Raw genomic sequence first — 14,247 nt, 5'->3', positions numbered from 1 at the left:
CTTGCATCCAAGTGCATGGCTGGCTATCGAGGCAATTGTATTCAGAGACTTCTCCACACTCTGTGGAAAAAAAAAAAAAACACAGTGCCACCCATGTATCCCCTTCCAGATGTTCCACCACAGCAAAAGAGGGTGGTAGTGTGAGAGGTCAGAAACATCATACAGAATCATCCAGGATCCCTGCAGATCAAAGAAAGAACACACAGTATGTTAGACCAAAACCTGGATCTCAGTTGCCCAAACATACACATATGAAAAACGACATTCTGGATGATCACAATGTAAGTGGGGGATTGAATGTGCTGTTTGGATCTCAGAGTGTCTATCTACAGATAGAAATGGCAAAGGCATCCAGGAAGTTCCTTTGCTTTTGGGTGGGAGCCAGTCATTACTAGTTCAAAGCCACAACCTTCAGTCTCACTACAGCCTCCAGGGTTGTGTACCACTTGTATGCCTGTAGTAGCAGCTCATTTAAGACTGCTTGGCATAAGAGTTTTTCCCTCCCTGGGCAAGTTGCTCGTAGGTGCCACTTCAGTGGTGTCATTAATATGAACATGGCACTAATTTCTCATAGGATCATAGGAAGTTACTAGGCTATTGGCCCTGAGGCCATTACAAGCCTAGTCAAGAATTTAGTCCATGTTCTGACAAGTCAGCACCCAATCCCCCTGTCCAGCAGGGACACATGTGGAATCCCGGGGGTGTATTTTCTGTTCCACATCCAGTTATCCATGCAAATTGTGCATGTTTTTGGGAATCGGAGTGAATCACAGATGGAGCCTCCACAGATTTTAAGTTGTCAGATATAACCTGAACACCAGATTGAAGTCTGCAACTCTTCCGCCAGGCAAGATCCCCCCAATTCAAACTATGCACCAGTTTTCCCTGCAGGAACGGTCACCTTCAGTTGCACTTGTTTTGTGATCCCTAGGCCTAATAACAGCAACTCTTCTCATGTTACCCTTTGCCGTATACCACACGTTTTGCAATGGTCATTAAGAGTACAGTGATCCCAACTAAATGACTCTGTGACTAAAAAGATTTGACTTTCAAGATCTTGCTGCAACCATTTTCATTAGGGATGTCCTCTTCTTCCTCCACTCAGAACAGCAATGGTCACCAAGGAAGCAGCTCCTTCTAGCTACATGCCTCTGAAGACCTCTTTCCCCAAGATACAGTTGCCATACACTTTGATAGTATGGCTGTGTTGTGGTACTTCAACAGACAAGGAGGAACCAGATTATACCCCCCCGTCAGAAAATAGTGAGGGTATGAGAATTTGTTGCACTTTCTGATTGCAGTACATATCCTGCAATAAGCTAGTTCTTTAGCATAAAAACTCAGAAAATGTCTTTTAAATATGTCTGTGGTAATGATGCTTTTCTGTCACTTTGGGGCACTTGGTGATGTCTCTTCACTTGTCTGCTTTCCAGTCCCAAATTCAGCAATTTCTTATCTGTAATCCCTGAAAAGAGAGAGAGAGAGAGACTTAGAGATGCTCTTGTCTGTCAGCGGCCCCCTGGGCTTCCTCTTTGCATTTCCATCATTGCCCCTTATGGTGAAGTTCATTCAGAAAACCAAATTGTGGAAGGTCATGGTAATCCCCATAGCTTCATTTTGGCCTCATCAGGTTAGGTTACTACTTCTGTGGCCTCATTTTATAAGGAGACACCCTTCTTTTTGATTCACAGTAGGGGCTTCTGTCACATCCGTCCAGCAAGTATCATTTGGATGTTCAGCCTCTCAGACTAACTGCATGATTTCTCCACTTCCAGGAATGGCTAGGGACCCAGCAAATCCTGACAGCAGCAGGAAAGAAACCTTCAACCAGGAAGTGTACAAAGGCAAATAGCACAAATTCACTTATGGGTTACATGGAAAGGATTAGACTCTTTCACAGCTGCACTCCCTGCAGTCCTTTTCTTGTCTGAGATTTATGAGAAAAGTAGATTTTAATCAATAAAAGTTCACCTTGCAGCTATTTCAGCTTTTCATCAAAGATTCAGTTACACCTTTATAGCTGCTCAAAGAGTTTCCAAAACCTTCGGGGGGGGGGGAGTAGTTTTGTTAATGAGACCTCGTTTAAAAGATGATCCAGCAGCTCCATGGGATCTTAGCTCTTTACTGGAGAAAATAACCAATGCACCAGTTGAACCATGAGCAAAAACGGACCTTAAATATCTGACCTAGAAGACTTTAGTAGCTATCTCTTCAGTCAGGGGACTTTCTGAGTTACTCCTTTTGTCTTACAGGCCTTCTTATCTTTCGTAAAGACAGATAATCCTTAGAACTAACCCAGCCTTTATGCCAGAAAGTTAGCATTCAGTATTAGACGTAGTCAGTGTGTAAATCACCAGGTTTTCTTTCTGCCATGTTCAGATATTGGAGAATGTAAATTGCACTATCTTGGTGTTCACATGCAATTAAGATTTTACTTGAACTACACTAAAGACACAAGACAAGACCATCAATTGTTTCTAACATTTGCAGCAAGTAGGTTGGATAAAAGTGACAAAGGTTACACTGTCTAGATGGTTGTCTACACGTATTCTGTAGTACTACTCATCTAGTCTAAAAACTCTGCTAGATAACCCCAAAGCCCAGTCTGCAAACTCACTAGTTACTTCATTAGCTTATTCTACAATACTTTCACCAAACATTATATGCGGTCTGTCATTTCAGGATCAAGAGTCTCATTTTGGGCCATTCTTCTGTATTCTATCCCTTCATGATGACACCTAAGCTGTACTGCTGAGTATTTGGTCCTGTCATTGCAGTGTGAAAACAGGATTAGGTCATAACGTAGATCTTCTCGAACCTCGTCCACACACTGCAGCATACCTGACCACCATCCTCATGTATAAAAAACTACCATTTCTGCATCATTCTAGAAGATATACTAGAAGGTTGGTTGACTTTGCTCCATGTGGGGAAGAACCAAGCTTTTAGTGATATACATATTCATCCTGGTGTGTTTTAAGAATTGCATCAAACTTTCCTGTCCCTCTTTTTCCAATCTGCAGTGATCAGATTTGCTCTGGAGAGAATGAGGAAAGAGATACAATATGGTATTGAAGGGAGAACCTCACACTTAATGAGAAATTCTGAAATTTGCTGAAAAGAGCATCATCTCTTTCTGTTGCAGTATACAGAGATGGATTATAAATATCTATGAGTACGGTAAGTACATAACTTTCATTTCTGAATAAATGAATGTTACTGGATTGTTAAAACTAACAGCCAATTTGGGAGTGAGCTACTGTTTCATGGGCTAGAATGCTGTTGTGGATTCATACTGTTCTCTCTTTCATGAGTGTTGGTGAAAATAAAATAAACTTGATTTATCTAATTAAAATATCTGTTTTTCGTTTTTTTGTTCAGGAGTGCTAAAAGGTTGAGTCTGTGTCCATGTCAAGAACACAACAAGTAATTATCACTGGAAACCTGTTCATAATTCTTTGTAGTGCATGGAGTTTCAGCAGTTCCAATAACCTACTGCTTACTGAGAAAAGCTTAGGAGCTTAAAGTTGTTACCTGGCTTTGAAAACCATGAAATACTTAGCAATGTCAGCAGCTGGAAGCTTAAAAAAGTGAGAAAGTGAGTGAGATTTATATATATATATATATATATATATATATATATATATATATATAAATGTATATATATATATATATATATATATATATATCTATATCTATATCTATATATATATATATATATATATATACATACATACACACACACACACACACACACACATTTAGCTTCTGTCTGGTGTCTGATAGTGCTAAGTGTTTCAGAGGTTTCAAACAAAAGCTTAGCTGGTTCAATCAGCATCCAGTGCCAGTCACACGAACTAAACCCACCTCCTTAGCTTTTCGGGTTGAAAGCAATTAAAAAAAGGATTTCTGCTAAACTTGCTGGTTGCTTTTATACTGTTTGCAAGATGCTATCCAATCTACTGCCCCAGCATAAATAACAGGAATTCTTCGAAACTTGCAAGATGCTTCCGTGCTGCCTCCAAGACACTACCCAGCCTGCAGCCCCCCAGCTCTTCAAGTAAAAAGCAAAAAAAAGTCTGTTCCTTCTACTGTCACATCAAGCAGGTGGCCTGATACATGACAACTCCCTCAAGCCAGTATTCCATTAGAGTGATCAGGATGATCGATGGCCTATTGTACCCCCTATCATTTTGCACCCAGGGCAGTTGCCCCATTCGCCCTGCCCTAGCTACGCTATTACTTTCAAAGACAATGAAACTGTACTTATGGATCCTCACCACTCTCTAGTGAGAAACGAGCTTAACAGCAGGTAGGGGTGCTCACCTTTCTTACATCAGAAGGGTGTTTAACAAACCTGACTTTTCTTTTAGTTATTCACCTTTTTGCCTTATGGAATCTACTATAAACATTTTATTTTGCAATTTTAGCTGTTTTGTTTTTGTAGAACAGTATTGAAAACTTCCTTATCTTTTAAGGAGTCATTTGTTGCCAATATTTATTGGTTTTGCTGTTAATTTGGTTATTGTTTCATCTTATTTACAGCATGTTTGTTTTTGTTAATGTAACATTACTGAATACTGTGGAGTTCTTCTAGGCTTAATTTGCTCATCTGCTAACATTTTAACGAACTATTTATTTCAGGTGTGATAGTTTTTATATCACTCTTTGTGGCAGAGACATTGTGCTGGCCCTGTCAGGTCCCAAAGATCCCCAATCCCTACCTGCAGTTTTTTTTTTTTTTTTCCATCTTTACTGATGACTGAAATTCCCAACAGTGAAAGACTCATGAGTACAGTGGGCCTCTTCCAGTATGGAGCAATAGTTGCCACCACAGTGTGAAATCAGGTCCAGACAGTGTTTCTTATTATATTAGTCTGATACCCACATAGCGTGTATATATTTGCAAGCAGATAGGCAGGCAGGATCTGTACCATGACTTTCTACAGGACCCTGGCATAAACATGGCGTTATTCGATAATAAACTGAGTACTGTAGCTGACATGTTGTGTAATACTGACATCACATTTGTTAGGCGAGATGATGAGTTTTGTCTGCACTATACACCAGCTATCCCACCTGTTTTCTGTGTTATGCATTACTTTAAACAAAGTAAAATCATGGAAGCTAGATGTTTGTTTATGATCCATGTTTAATGTGGCCCACATTCCTTGCAGATTGATTAATTCATTTGAATATGCCTTGTGAGTAGAAACAAACTGTGTGTTCCTTTTCATTTATCATTCACCAGGTAATGATAGAGTTTGTTTGTAAACATTAATTTATTATTTACTTGTAGTAATTGCAATGCTCTGATTATGCTCAAAAATCTGGAAAAAGAAGAGCTTATTAAGCAATCCTTTCAGATGTCAGAAAGGTGCTTAACAAGCTTTTGTTAAGCACACCTAAGCACTGTTAAGACTGTCTCGTCTCGTGCATGCAATTAACAGTGGGTATTGCCAAAAAAGCAAATAATTAGAAGGTTAAACAGCTTTAAAAGCTATTAGAAACTTTATTCTGCTACACTTTTGTTTACAACAGATTTTAAAGCATGTTTAAAATCTGTCCCTACTTTTGTGTCTTTGTCTTCCCATTATTTTGGCTTTGTCCAGATTTTTTGTGCTTTCAGTTGAGAAATATGGCTCTGTAAGTGATTTTCATCAAATTTAGAGATACTCCCTTGTCCCAAGTTACAACAATCTCAGTACTGATTATATTTGCAGTGTAAGTGAAACCAGCAGGTAACACACTCACCTTTGGTGCAAAAAGATATGAGTTCTATATCTGCACAAGGTAGATGGATTGCTGACACTGCAGTGCAGTGTAAAGGGGATGCTGTACTTCTGACTGTGTCGTCATTCAGATGAGACGTTAAACCGAGGTCCCATCTAATGGACTTAATTATAGCTTAAGTAGATGTTTAAGATCCCTCGGTATCTGTCAAAAAAGTAGGGGAAGTTCCTTTGATGCCCTTGGCCAAAGTTCCCCTAGTAGTATAAATACCACCTCCGGTCTTCCCTGAAAAGAAGCCACTAGCCAAATGGGACTAACCCAGTCAACAAAGGGTACATAAAAAAATAAATGAGTTGTAGAGGACAAAGGCATAGAGGTTTACCACATCTGTAAAACCAATTAGAATTCTGTTTTAGATTAATTTTTCAAATTCATGTAGAATTCAAACTTGTAGTGTAGAACATCCATCTTTAAGAAGGTTGAGGTGGGTGGTTGTTTGTTTGTTTTTAACTAACACTTTTTGGTTGTATATTCTTTAGGTCGAGTTGTTTTTCACATTCCTGACTGGCTTCATCATGTTTTAATTGGAGGAAGAATTCTTTTTAAGAATACATTGGAGGTTTATACAGACTACTATCTGCAGTATAAACTAAACCAGCTCCTTCAGGAACACCGCCTAGTTTCACTCATAACACTACTGAGAGGTTAGTAGAACAAATGCGTATGCTCATCAAATAAGTTTGTTAATGTAGGTTTTAAATCATTAAAATATACTGCACTTATGATATCACACAGAAGGTTTCATCATTATTTTTCTTCAGGGACTGTGTGCAAGTTCATTATGTTGTTATATATTGTTAGTAACTAGTTGATTTGGAAGACCCTGCAAAATCTTGGAGTCAAGTTTTTACATCACACAACCAAACTGTATGGTCTGTCTTTAGCCACAGGTGATATGATATGACATAAACCTTATTGACATAGCTTTTCTTAGTGTGTTCTTGATATGAGTATCATACTGGCATTTCTGCATGTGTGAGTCCTACTGATGACATTTTGAGCACATGTATGCTTTGGAAATATAATCGTCACTTTTTATTATTATTTACAATATATGTGGAAACTTCCAGTGAAGAATAAAGATCTCTTTAGCCTAGAAGCAGTGTAGAGCCTTTGAAGGCCACCACTTCTTGACTCTTGCCTGGCCAGCGGATATCCTTAAGGAAGATAGTGTGCTCTTGTCAGAAGACTAAAATTGTTTCCTTTTTTCTAGTGTTGTGGTCATGTTGCTGTTTAATAACAGATCTCTGTTTTGTCTGTTCTGTACAAAGTAAAGTTAGTGATGAAAGCTTGGAATGCAGTTGTTTTTTTTTTTTTTTTTTTTTCTATTCTCACCATCTCCATCTCTGGTGACTGACTGACATTTTTTCCTTGTTGTTATTACTGACAGACTTGTCTACAGCTGTATGGCTGTATTTGGTTCCCATTATGTAATTGCATTATGTGCAGTTTAGGATTTCAATGATGGGGTTCCTTATTTCCATTTAGAGCATATAACATCCCATTACCAGGGAGGCTCAGTCAGCATGGTAATGCAGTTTAACGCAACATTGCTGTCTCAAATGTTCTGCGTTATTACTTAACTCATTACATCTGAGGGGTGCATCCAGGTGCATTTAAAGTTAACTCCTACTGACGCCTCTGGGCGTCAAATATTCTTTGTTCATATTTGCATCAATAATTCCAAAACCATGCTATGTATAAGGTTTTAAAAATTTTCATCTTAAAGCTTACTCAATGGCAAACTCAACTACATTAATATTTGACCTCTGTGTAGTGGAAATAAATACATATTAACTGTTGTTTTTATGATATTAATGTATATAGATATAATTTTCATTGTTTCTAAATATCTCAACAACCAAGCAATACAGGCAGAACTCCTTAGCCTCATGTAAAAGCTCTCAGCTAGCTGAATAAAATGCTGCTGACAGTATATGTGTAACTTCAGTGGTTGATGAGATAGTGTAAGTTGTTTACAAAATATTACAAATGTGATATTTACTGTTTACTGCAATTTATAAAATTTGGTTTAAGACCTAGAATCTAAAGAATGCTATCACTATAAAATAGTTTGTGCTGAAGAGTTTGCCATTTATACTTCTTCCATAACACCTGTGGTTCCAGAGATATGAACTTTTGTTTGAAATATGAAGACGTAATTTGATTCTGTCAAAAGGCTTAGGCACCACCCATTGGAAGTTACAGTGCAAACTTCCTGAGCTCCATTGGAATGAATGAGTTAAGATGAAATGTGTAGTCTTCATCTGTTGTTCTACACCAGCAAAAGTCAATTGTGGAAGTTAATTTTCCCAGTTTCAGTATTTCTGCCACACTGAATCCCTTCCTGTTAAGGCTTATGTTTGATTACAGGTGGTACCTCACAATTTGACCACCTTATAGCTCGACCACACTTTTGGCCACCTGGGCATCCCGCAGTTCGCCCGCCATCTCACAATTTGACCTGGAACGGAGGTTGAAAAGTTGTTTCCTGTTGTGTTGTTTATATAGTGCAGTTGTTTCTTTTAAGTGTTGTGAAGAACTGAATAAATGGGGCAAAAGAAGAGTGATACTGGCAGGAAATATAAGTGGCTGAGCATTCAAATAAAGAAAGAAATCATAGGAAAAATTGAGAGAGTAGGTAAAATAGGACAAATAGCAGAACAGTGTGGTGTGCCTATGAAAACTGTCTCAAAATTCTGGAAAAACAGAGACAGCATCATGGGTGCTAAGGTGTCAAAAGGAGCAACAAATGTTTTGGACAAACACAGAAAAACAATTCATGAAGATATGGAGAAGATGCTTCTTGTTTAGATCCAGGAGAAGCAGATGAAAGGAGATCCAGTAACTCAGACCATGATCTGTGAAAAGCTAAGCTCATCTTTGAAATCTTACAAAAAAAAAACTCCAGGAAGTAGCTCACAGTAAACCTAGGAATTTAGAACAAGTAGGGGATGGTTCCACAGGTTAAAAAAAAAAAGTGGCATCCACAGTGTTCTGAGACAAGGAGAGGCAGCTAGTGCTGACAAAAAAGGTGCACAGAAATTTGTCAAGGAATTTGAAGAATTGATAGAGAGAGATGGCTCTCTGCCACAACCAATTTTTAATTGTGATGAAAAGGGGCTTTTCTGGAAGATATTGCCAAGTAGGACTTACATAACCCAAGAAGAAGCTAGGATTCCAGGTCACAAACCCAAGAAAGATAGGCTCACACTCCTCCTGGCAGCAAATGCCAGTGGAGACTTCAAGCTGAAGCCTCTGCTGGTGTATCACTCAGAAAACCCAAGTTACTTTGGAAGAATAATTATAAAATCAAAACTACATGTAATGTGGAAATCAGACACCAAAGTTTGGGTAGACTAGTCAGTTTTCAAGGATCAAATTTTTGAGGAGTTTATTCCAAGTGTCAAGAAGTACCTGACAGAGAACAATTTGCCAATGAAAGCTCTTCTGCTGCTAGACAATGCCTCTGCCCACCCATGGGAGTTAGAGGAAATTCTTCAGATAGACTGATTTCATCAAGTTTCAGTTCCCGCCTCTCAATACATCTTCTCTCATCCAACCTATTGATCAACAAGCCAATGCCTGATTCAAGACGATCTACACAAAAGCATGCTTTTTGAGGCTGTTTGATGTGACCCATTCTTCAGATAAAACACTGAAGGATTTCTCGAAGACTGAGTTCAACATTCTTAATGCTATATCATTCATCATAAGTGCCTGGGATAGAGTGTCCCAGAAAGTCCTTTGTGCAGTCTGGAGGAAACTGGTTCCTTCTTTTTCCCAGGGTGAAATTATAGATGAAGCAGCTTAAATGCTGCAAGACATTGTTTCCACAGCAGAGCACTTGGACATAGGGGAGGTGGATGAGGCAGATGTGGAGGAACTGTTACAAGACCATGACAACAAGTTCCCAATGGAGGAGCTTACAGTACTTTGCAATGAGCAGTTTAAAGAAAAAGAAAGGGAGATTTCTTCTGAAGTTGAGGGCGACAGTGGAAAAAGGATTTACGCCAACAGCTTGTATTAAAGAACTTTTATCCAACTGGGAGAAGGTGCAGGCTACAGTCTTGGAGTGGCAACCCACAAAGGTGACGTCAACAGGATGACGGACTTGTTTAACAACACAGTCATGCACCACTTCAAGACCATCCTGAAAAAGAGGGAGAGACAAGTCACCCTGGATAAAATTTTTCACCTACAACTTCCAAAAAACAGTTGTTATAATATATTGTTATAATATATATCACATTAAAGTGAACTAAATAAAGCATTGATCATAACTGGAGACAACAGATATTCATTTCATAACTGCTGCCATGCAGTGATGTAATGAGAATGCATTTTAGCTGGACAAGAAGCATGTTAGCCTGCATTCTTAGATGGATTTAACATCAGATAAATGTGTATGTGATATGTGACCAGTAGCTTTAGGAATACAGTAGTCCTCCATTCCCCTTCCATCCCTCTTCCACATCCTGTCCTCCATTTAAGAGATGTTCTACATTTCAAATCATGGTGAGCTACATTTTAAAAAATTTATTTTTGTATATTTTTTAATTTTGTTTGGTCCAGGAACAAACTAAACCATTTTCCATACATTTGTATGGGAAATGGCATCTTGCAATTTGGCTTTTTCTCAATTCAACCACTGTTCTGGAACGGATTACGGTTGAATTGTGAGGTACCACCTGTAGTATTACAGGAAAAGCTTTATGCAAGATGTAAGTTGCAGAAAAGATATTCGGTGTGGGTTATCTTTTTGATTAGAATAAAAGCTAGGTAATGTTTCATAGCATATAAATTGGGAGACATCATAGCAGTAACCTGAACTTAACCATGAACGCATAAAGAGCATACATTAAACAGTACATCTGAGAGAGAGAGAGAGAGATAGGAACAATACCAGCATCGTGCCATCAGTCTCTCAAAGCTGTTGACTAGCAAGTGCAATAGGAGAGAGAACATTTTACAATACGTATTTATCAGTGAAATCTTTTACTTAATATTCTTAACTGTATTTCTGTTGATTTTGTACTTCCCTTGACTTTATAGTAACATTAATTATCACTGGAACCTTGGACTCTTTGTACTTATGTGATAAGTGTTAGTACTCTATCACACAAAAGAGTGTGTTTCTGAATCAGCTGCATTTACATGTACAGCTTTTATGGTACTTTTCATTACTAGCTGTAAATGTGCAGAAGCAAAAGATGCCTGCAAGCAGTCCCATCTTCTTTGTGGTGGCACTATATATAAATTCCATTTTGCATGTGTAGCAAGTACTCAGTAAAAGAAGGTGAATCATTAAATGTAATGGGATCCTATCTCGCCTACATTCATAACTGATGGGTTCGGGTTCGGAGCCGATCCCTCGGCTCCGTCTCGGCCACTATATAGTAGAACGAAGTCTCTAATTGGCTGGGCTACCCCTTATCCCAGAATGCACCACGCCTGCTTCCCCAGATCTCGTTTGCCGCTTTTCAAGCTAGACGTGGTCTCGACTTGGCTGGAGCTAAGTAGTTTTATGGTTACTTTTTGGTCTTTTGACCTAGGGGTTTCTTCATAAATTTAACAAACAGCTGTTTTTTGGTGTGATTGGTATTTTTTTCTATTTACCGGGCAAGGCCCGTTTAAATTAGAGGGCCCTTGCCCTTATTTGTGTGTGGGTGTGCTAAATTTGTCTTACTGTATGTTCTGTTTTATCGGGCTAAGCCCGTTTAAGTTAGAGGGCTTCTGCCCGTTTTGGGTGCTGTATCTCGGGCCAGTCCCGTTTGAGTCAAAGGGCTCGTGCCCTACTAAAGGTTGTTTTTTTCGTTGTGGTAAAACTGTGGTGTGACAGGATGTCGAAAGAGCAGAAGTCTAGTTTTAAAAAGTGCACCAAGTGTAACTACAAAATGTCTATTACCGATAGCCATGCTGTTTGTGTATATTGTTTAGGACCGAAACGTTTACAGGAAACTTGTAATGTTTGTCATGCTTTTTCCTCTAGGGTCCTTCAAGAACGTAAAAATAAGTTGATACTTAAGGGCCTTATTAAGCCCTCCTTTGAGGAAGCTTTGGCTTCTCCTTCCTCTCCAGCTTCTAAAAAGAAAAGGTCGTCGGCTCCGACCAGTCTATCGGAACCGACTTCCAAGAAGCATAGGTCGACCTCTTCTTCCTTGGCTCCAATGGCTTCGGAGCCTCGGGTGGAAGGGTCTGCCTCAATACCTCTTTCCTCGGCTCCAGTGGTGTCGGAGCCGCAGGTTGGGGGATCGAGAGGCGAATCATCTGCTTCGGCTCCGTTGGTCTCGGAGCCGTTGGAGGTGTGCAGCTCAGACTCTCCCCCCTCGGCCCCGAAGTCCCCTTCGGCGCCGATACTTATACATACGGTTCCGGATCCGGTGCCGATAGTGTTGGAGCTGTTTCGGAGCTGGTCCCCTGGTCTTTCGGAGCCGAGAGAGAAGTCGTCTCGGCCCCCATCTATTTCCTCTAAATCCTCCAGGTTGTCTGACTCAGATTTGGACAGAGTTATCCAGAGGCTTTTCCAGTCCCCGGTTTTTGCAAAAATGGTCTCGGCTCCAGCCCACTCGGCTCCGGAGCCAATCCCCACTTCGACACATCCGATTCCTCCTCCAACCTCCTCGGAGCCGTTAGAGTCGGTGATGGTAGAGCAGAGCAGAGACGTCCAGTCGGAACCGAGACTCCCTCGGAGCCTCTTGGTTCTGACCATCATTCCTACCCTGTCCTCGGCGTCAGGGTTCAGTACTGGGACTTCCTCGGTCGGGGCCGAGGGGAACACTTTGGAACTGGTAGCTTTGGTGCCTAGTCTTCCCCTCTGAGCATCGGCCGCAGGGATTCCCGGTACTGTTGTGGTCTCTCAGCCGGTATCCTCCGTAGAGTCTGGAGGTCCTGTTTTTGAGGCCATGAGGAGTGCGCTGGCCATGTCCTTGCCGGCTCAGCAAGTCTCTACCTCACCGTCCCTAGACTTGGGAACTGGTGCTTCTGGTGTGCTTCATTCCCACGACAGTGGGGCCCCAGGGCCTGAGGATACCCCCTTGGGGGGTTCCCTTCTCCTGGGAGGTCCTTCTGAATCTGCTTTGGATGAACCTCCAAGGAAGAAATTGTGCAAGAGGAAGCACATTGACTCCCAGGATGAGTCTATCACTTCAGATACTGACCTTGATGATGCGGAGGGGTCCCCAAAATCATCCTCGGATGACGTCTCATTCTCAGATATCCTCGAGATCCTGAGACAGAGAGACGATTGGCAGTCCAAAACCCCTTCCGCAGAGGAGTCAGTCTTCCTCAAGGCTTTTGGGGCCCAGCCCTCCGCCTCCTGGGTGTCTCCACCCTTCGATGAATTGCTAGATTTAGTTTCTCGAAGGGTGTGGGAACACCCTGATTCTGTGGAACCGGTGCCCGCCAGGCCTAACAAGTTCCTCTCAGCCCCTCCTCAAAAGGAATTTTTGACCAAAGGAGTTGCAGTAGATGCGATGGTGGTGGCATCTGCCACTCAGCAGGATGTGGCAGAGGCTTCAACGTCTATTCACCCTCCTAATAAGGATTCCAGGAGCATGGATAGGTACGGGAAGCATACCCTTTCTTCAGCGGCCTTTACCCTGCGGTCACTGAATTACCTTTGTCATTTCACCAGGCTCCAAAGGGACCTCCTCAAAGAGTTAGGAGAGTCTCTTATGGGTAACCTTCCTGAGGCGTTAGCCCAAACTGTTGGCGCCCAGATGACTACCCTATCTTCGATAGTCAACTCGTCCATGAGGCTCATCTCATATGCGGCGAAGGGCGAGTAGCAGCGGGAACAGGCGTGGCTCTTAGAAGACACGCCTGGTTACGCTGTGTCCCTATGAGGCTTTTAAGTCTTCCTTCACCGACGCCCCTTTTGATGGGTCCTCCCTGTTTGGACCCAAGGTGAAGGACACACTGACTCGGTGCGAGCATGAGGGCAAGACCTTGACTGCCGTGGGGGCCCGTTTTTCCGCTCCTTCTAGACCTTACCCCAAGGCCCAGAGAGGAGGGAAAATGTGGTTCAGGAAATCTCAAAGGTCTTTCCCTACTCCACCGAGTGATCCCCCCTCTAGAGGCAGGGGGGAGGATTCAGGAAGACGCCGCCCCAGAGGCAGCAGAGGCCCCCGTAACCTTTGGTGGTCCATCCTACGCTCCTCGTCCCTGAGACGTGGCCCAACTGCGCACCTCCGGAGCCAGTCGGGGGTCGTTTTGCGGAACACCCACAGGCTTGGGAATCTATCACCAAGGATCAGTGGGTGCTCCGAACCATAACCGGAGGCTATCTCATCCCTTTCACCAAGATCCCCCCTCTTCCTATCAGGAAAATCCCGGATGTGCCACCCAGTCAGCGGGATCAAGCAGCGGTCGAGGTTTCAAAGCTGCTAAGAAAAGGAGTCATCCAGCCTGTCCCCGCCGACCAGATCGGATCAGGAACTTACTCAAGACTAT

At 41.7% G+C, this 14,247-nt stretch overlaps 1 protein-coding gene across 1 annotated transcript in view; it reads left to right on the top strand.

Annotated features, from left to right (window-relative positions):
* Positions 1 to 14,247, top strand: part of SNX14 (sorting nexin 14) — a 1,453,711-nt gene that overhangs the window by 1,212,350 nt on the left and 227,114 nt on the right. The window contains exon 20 of the mRNA XM_044067476.1: positions 6,273 to 6,437. Within this exon, the coding sequence (XP_043923411.1) occupies positions 6,273 to 6,437 (165 nt within the window). The remainder of the gene's footprint in view (positions 1 to 6,272; positions 6,438 to 14,247) is intronic.

The sequence above is a fragment of the Protopterus annectens genome, chromosome 1.part0, assembly GCF_019279795.1.
Source record: "Protopterus annectens isolate FY-2018-M chromosome 1.part0, PAN1.0, whole genome shotgun sequence".
Classification (NCBI taxonomy): Eukaryota; Metazoa; Chordata; order Ceratodontiformes; family Protopteridae; genus Protopterus; species Protopterus annectens.
This window is presented reverse-complemented; position numbering and strand designations above follow the sequence as displayed.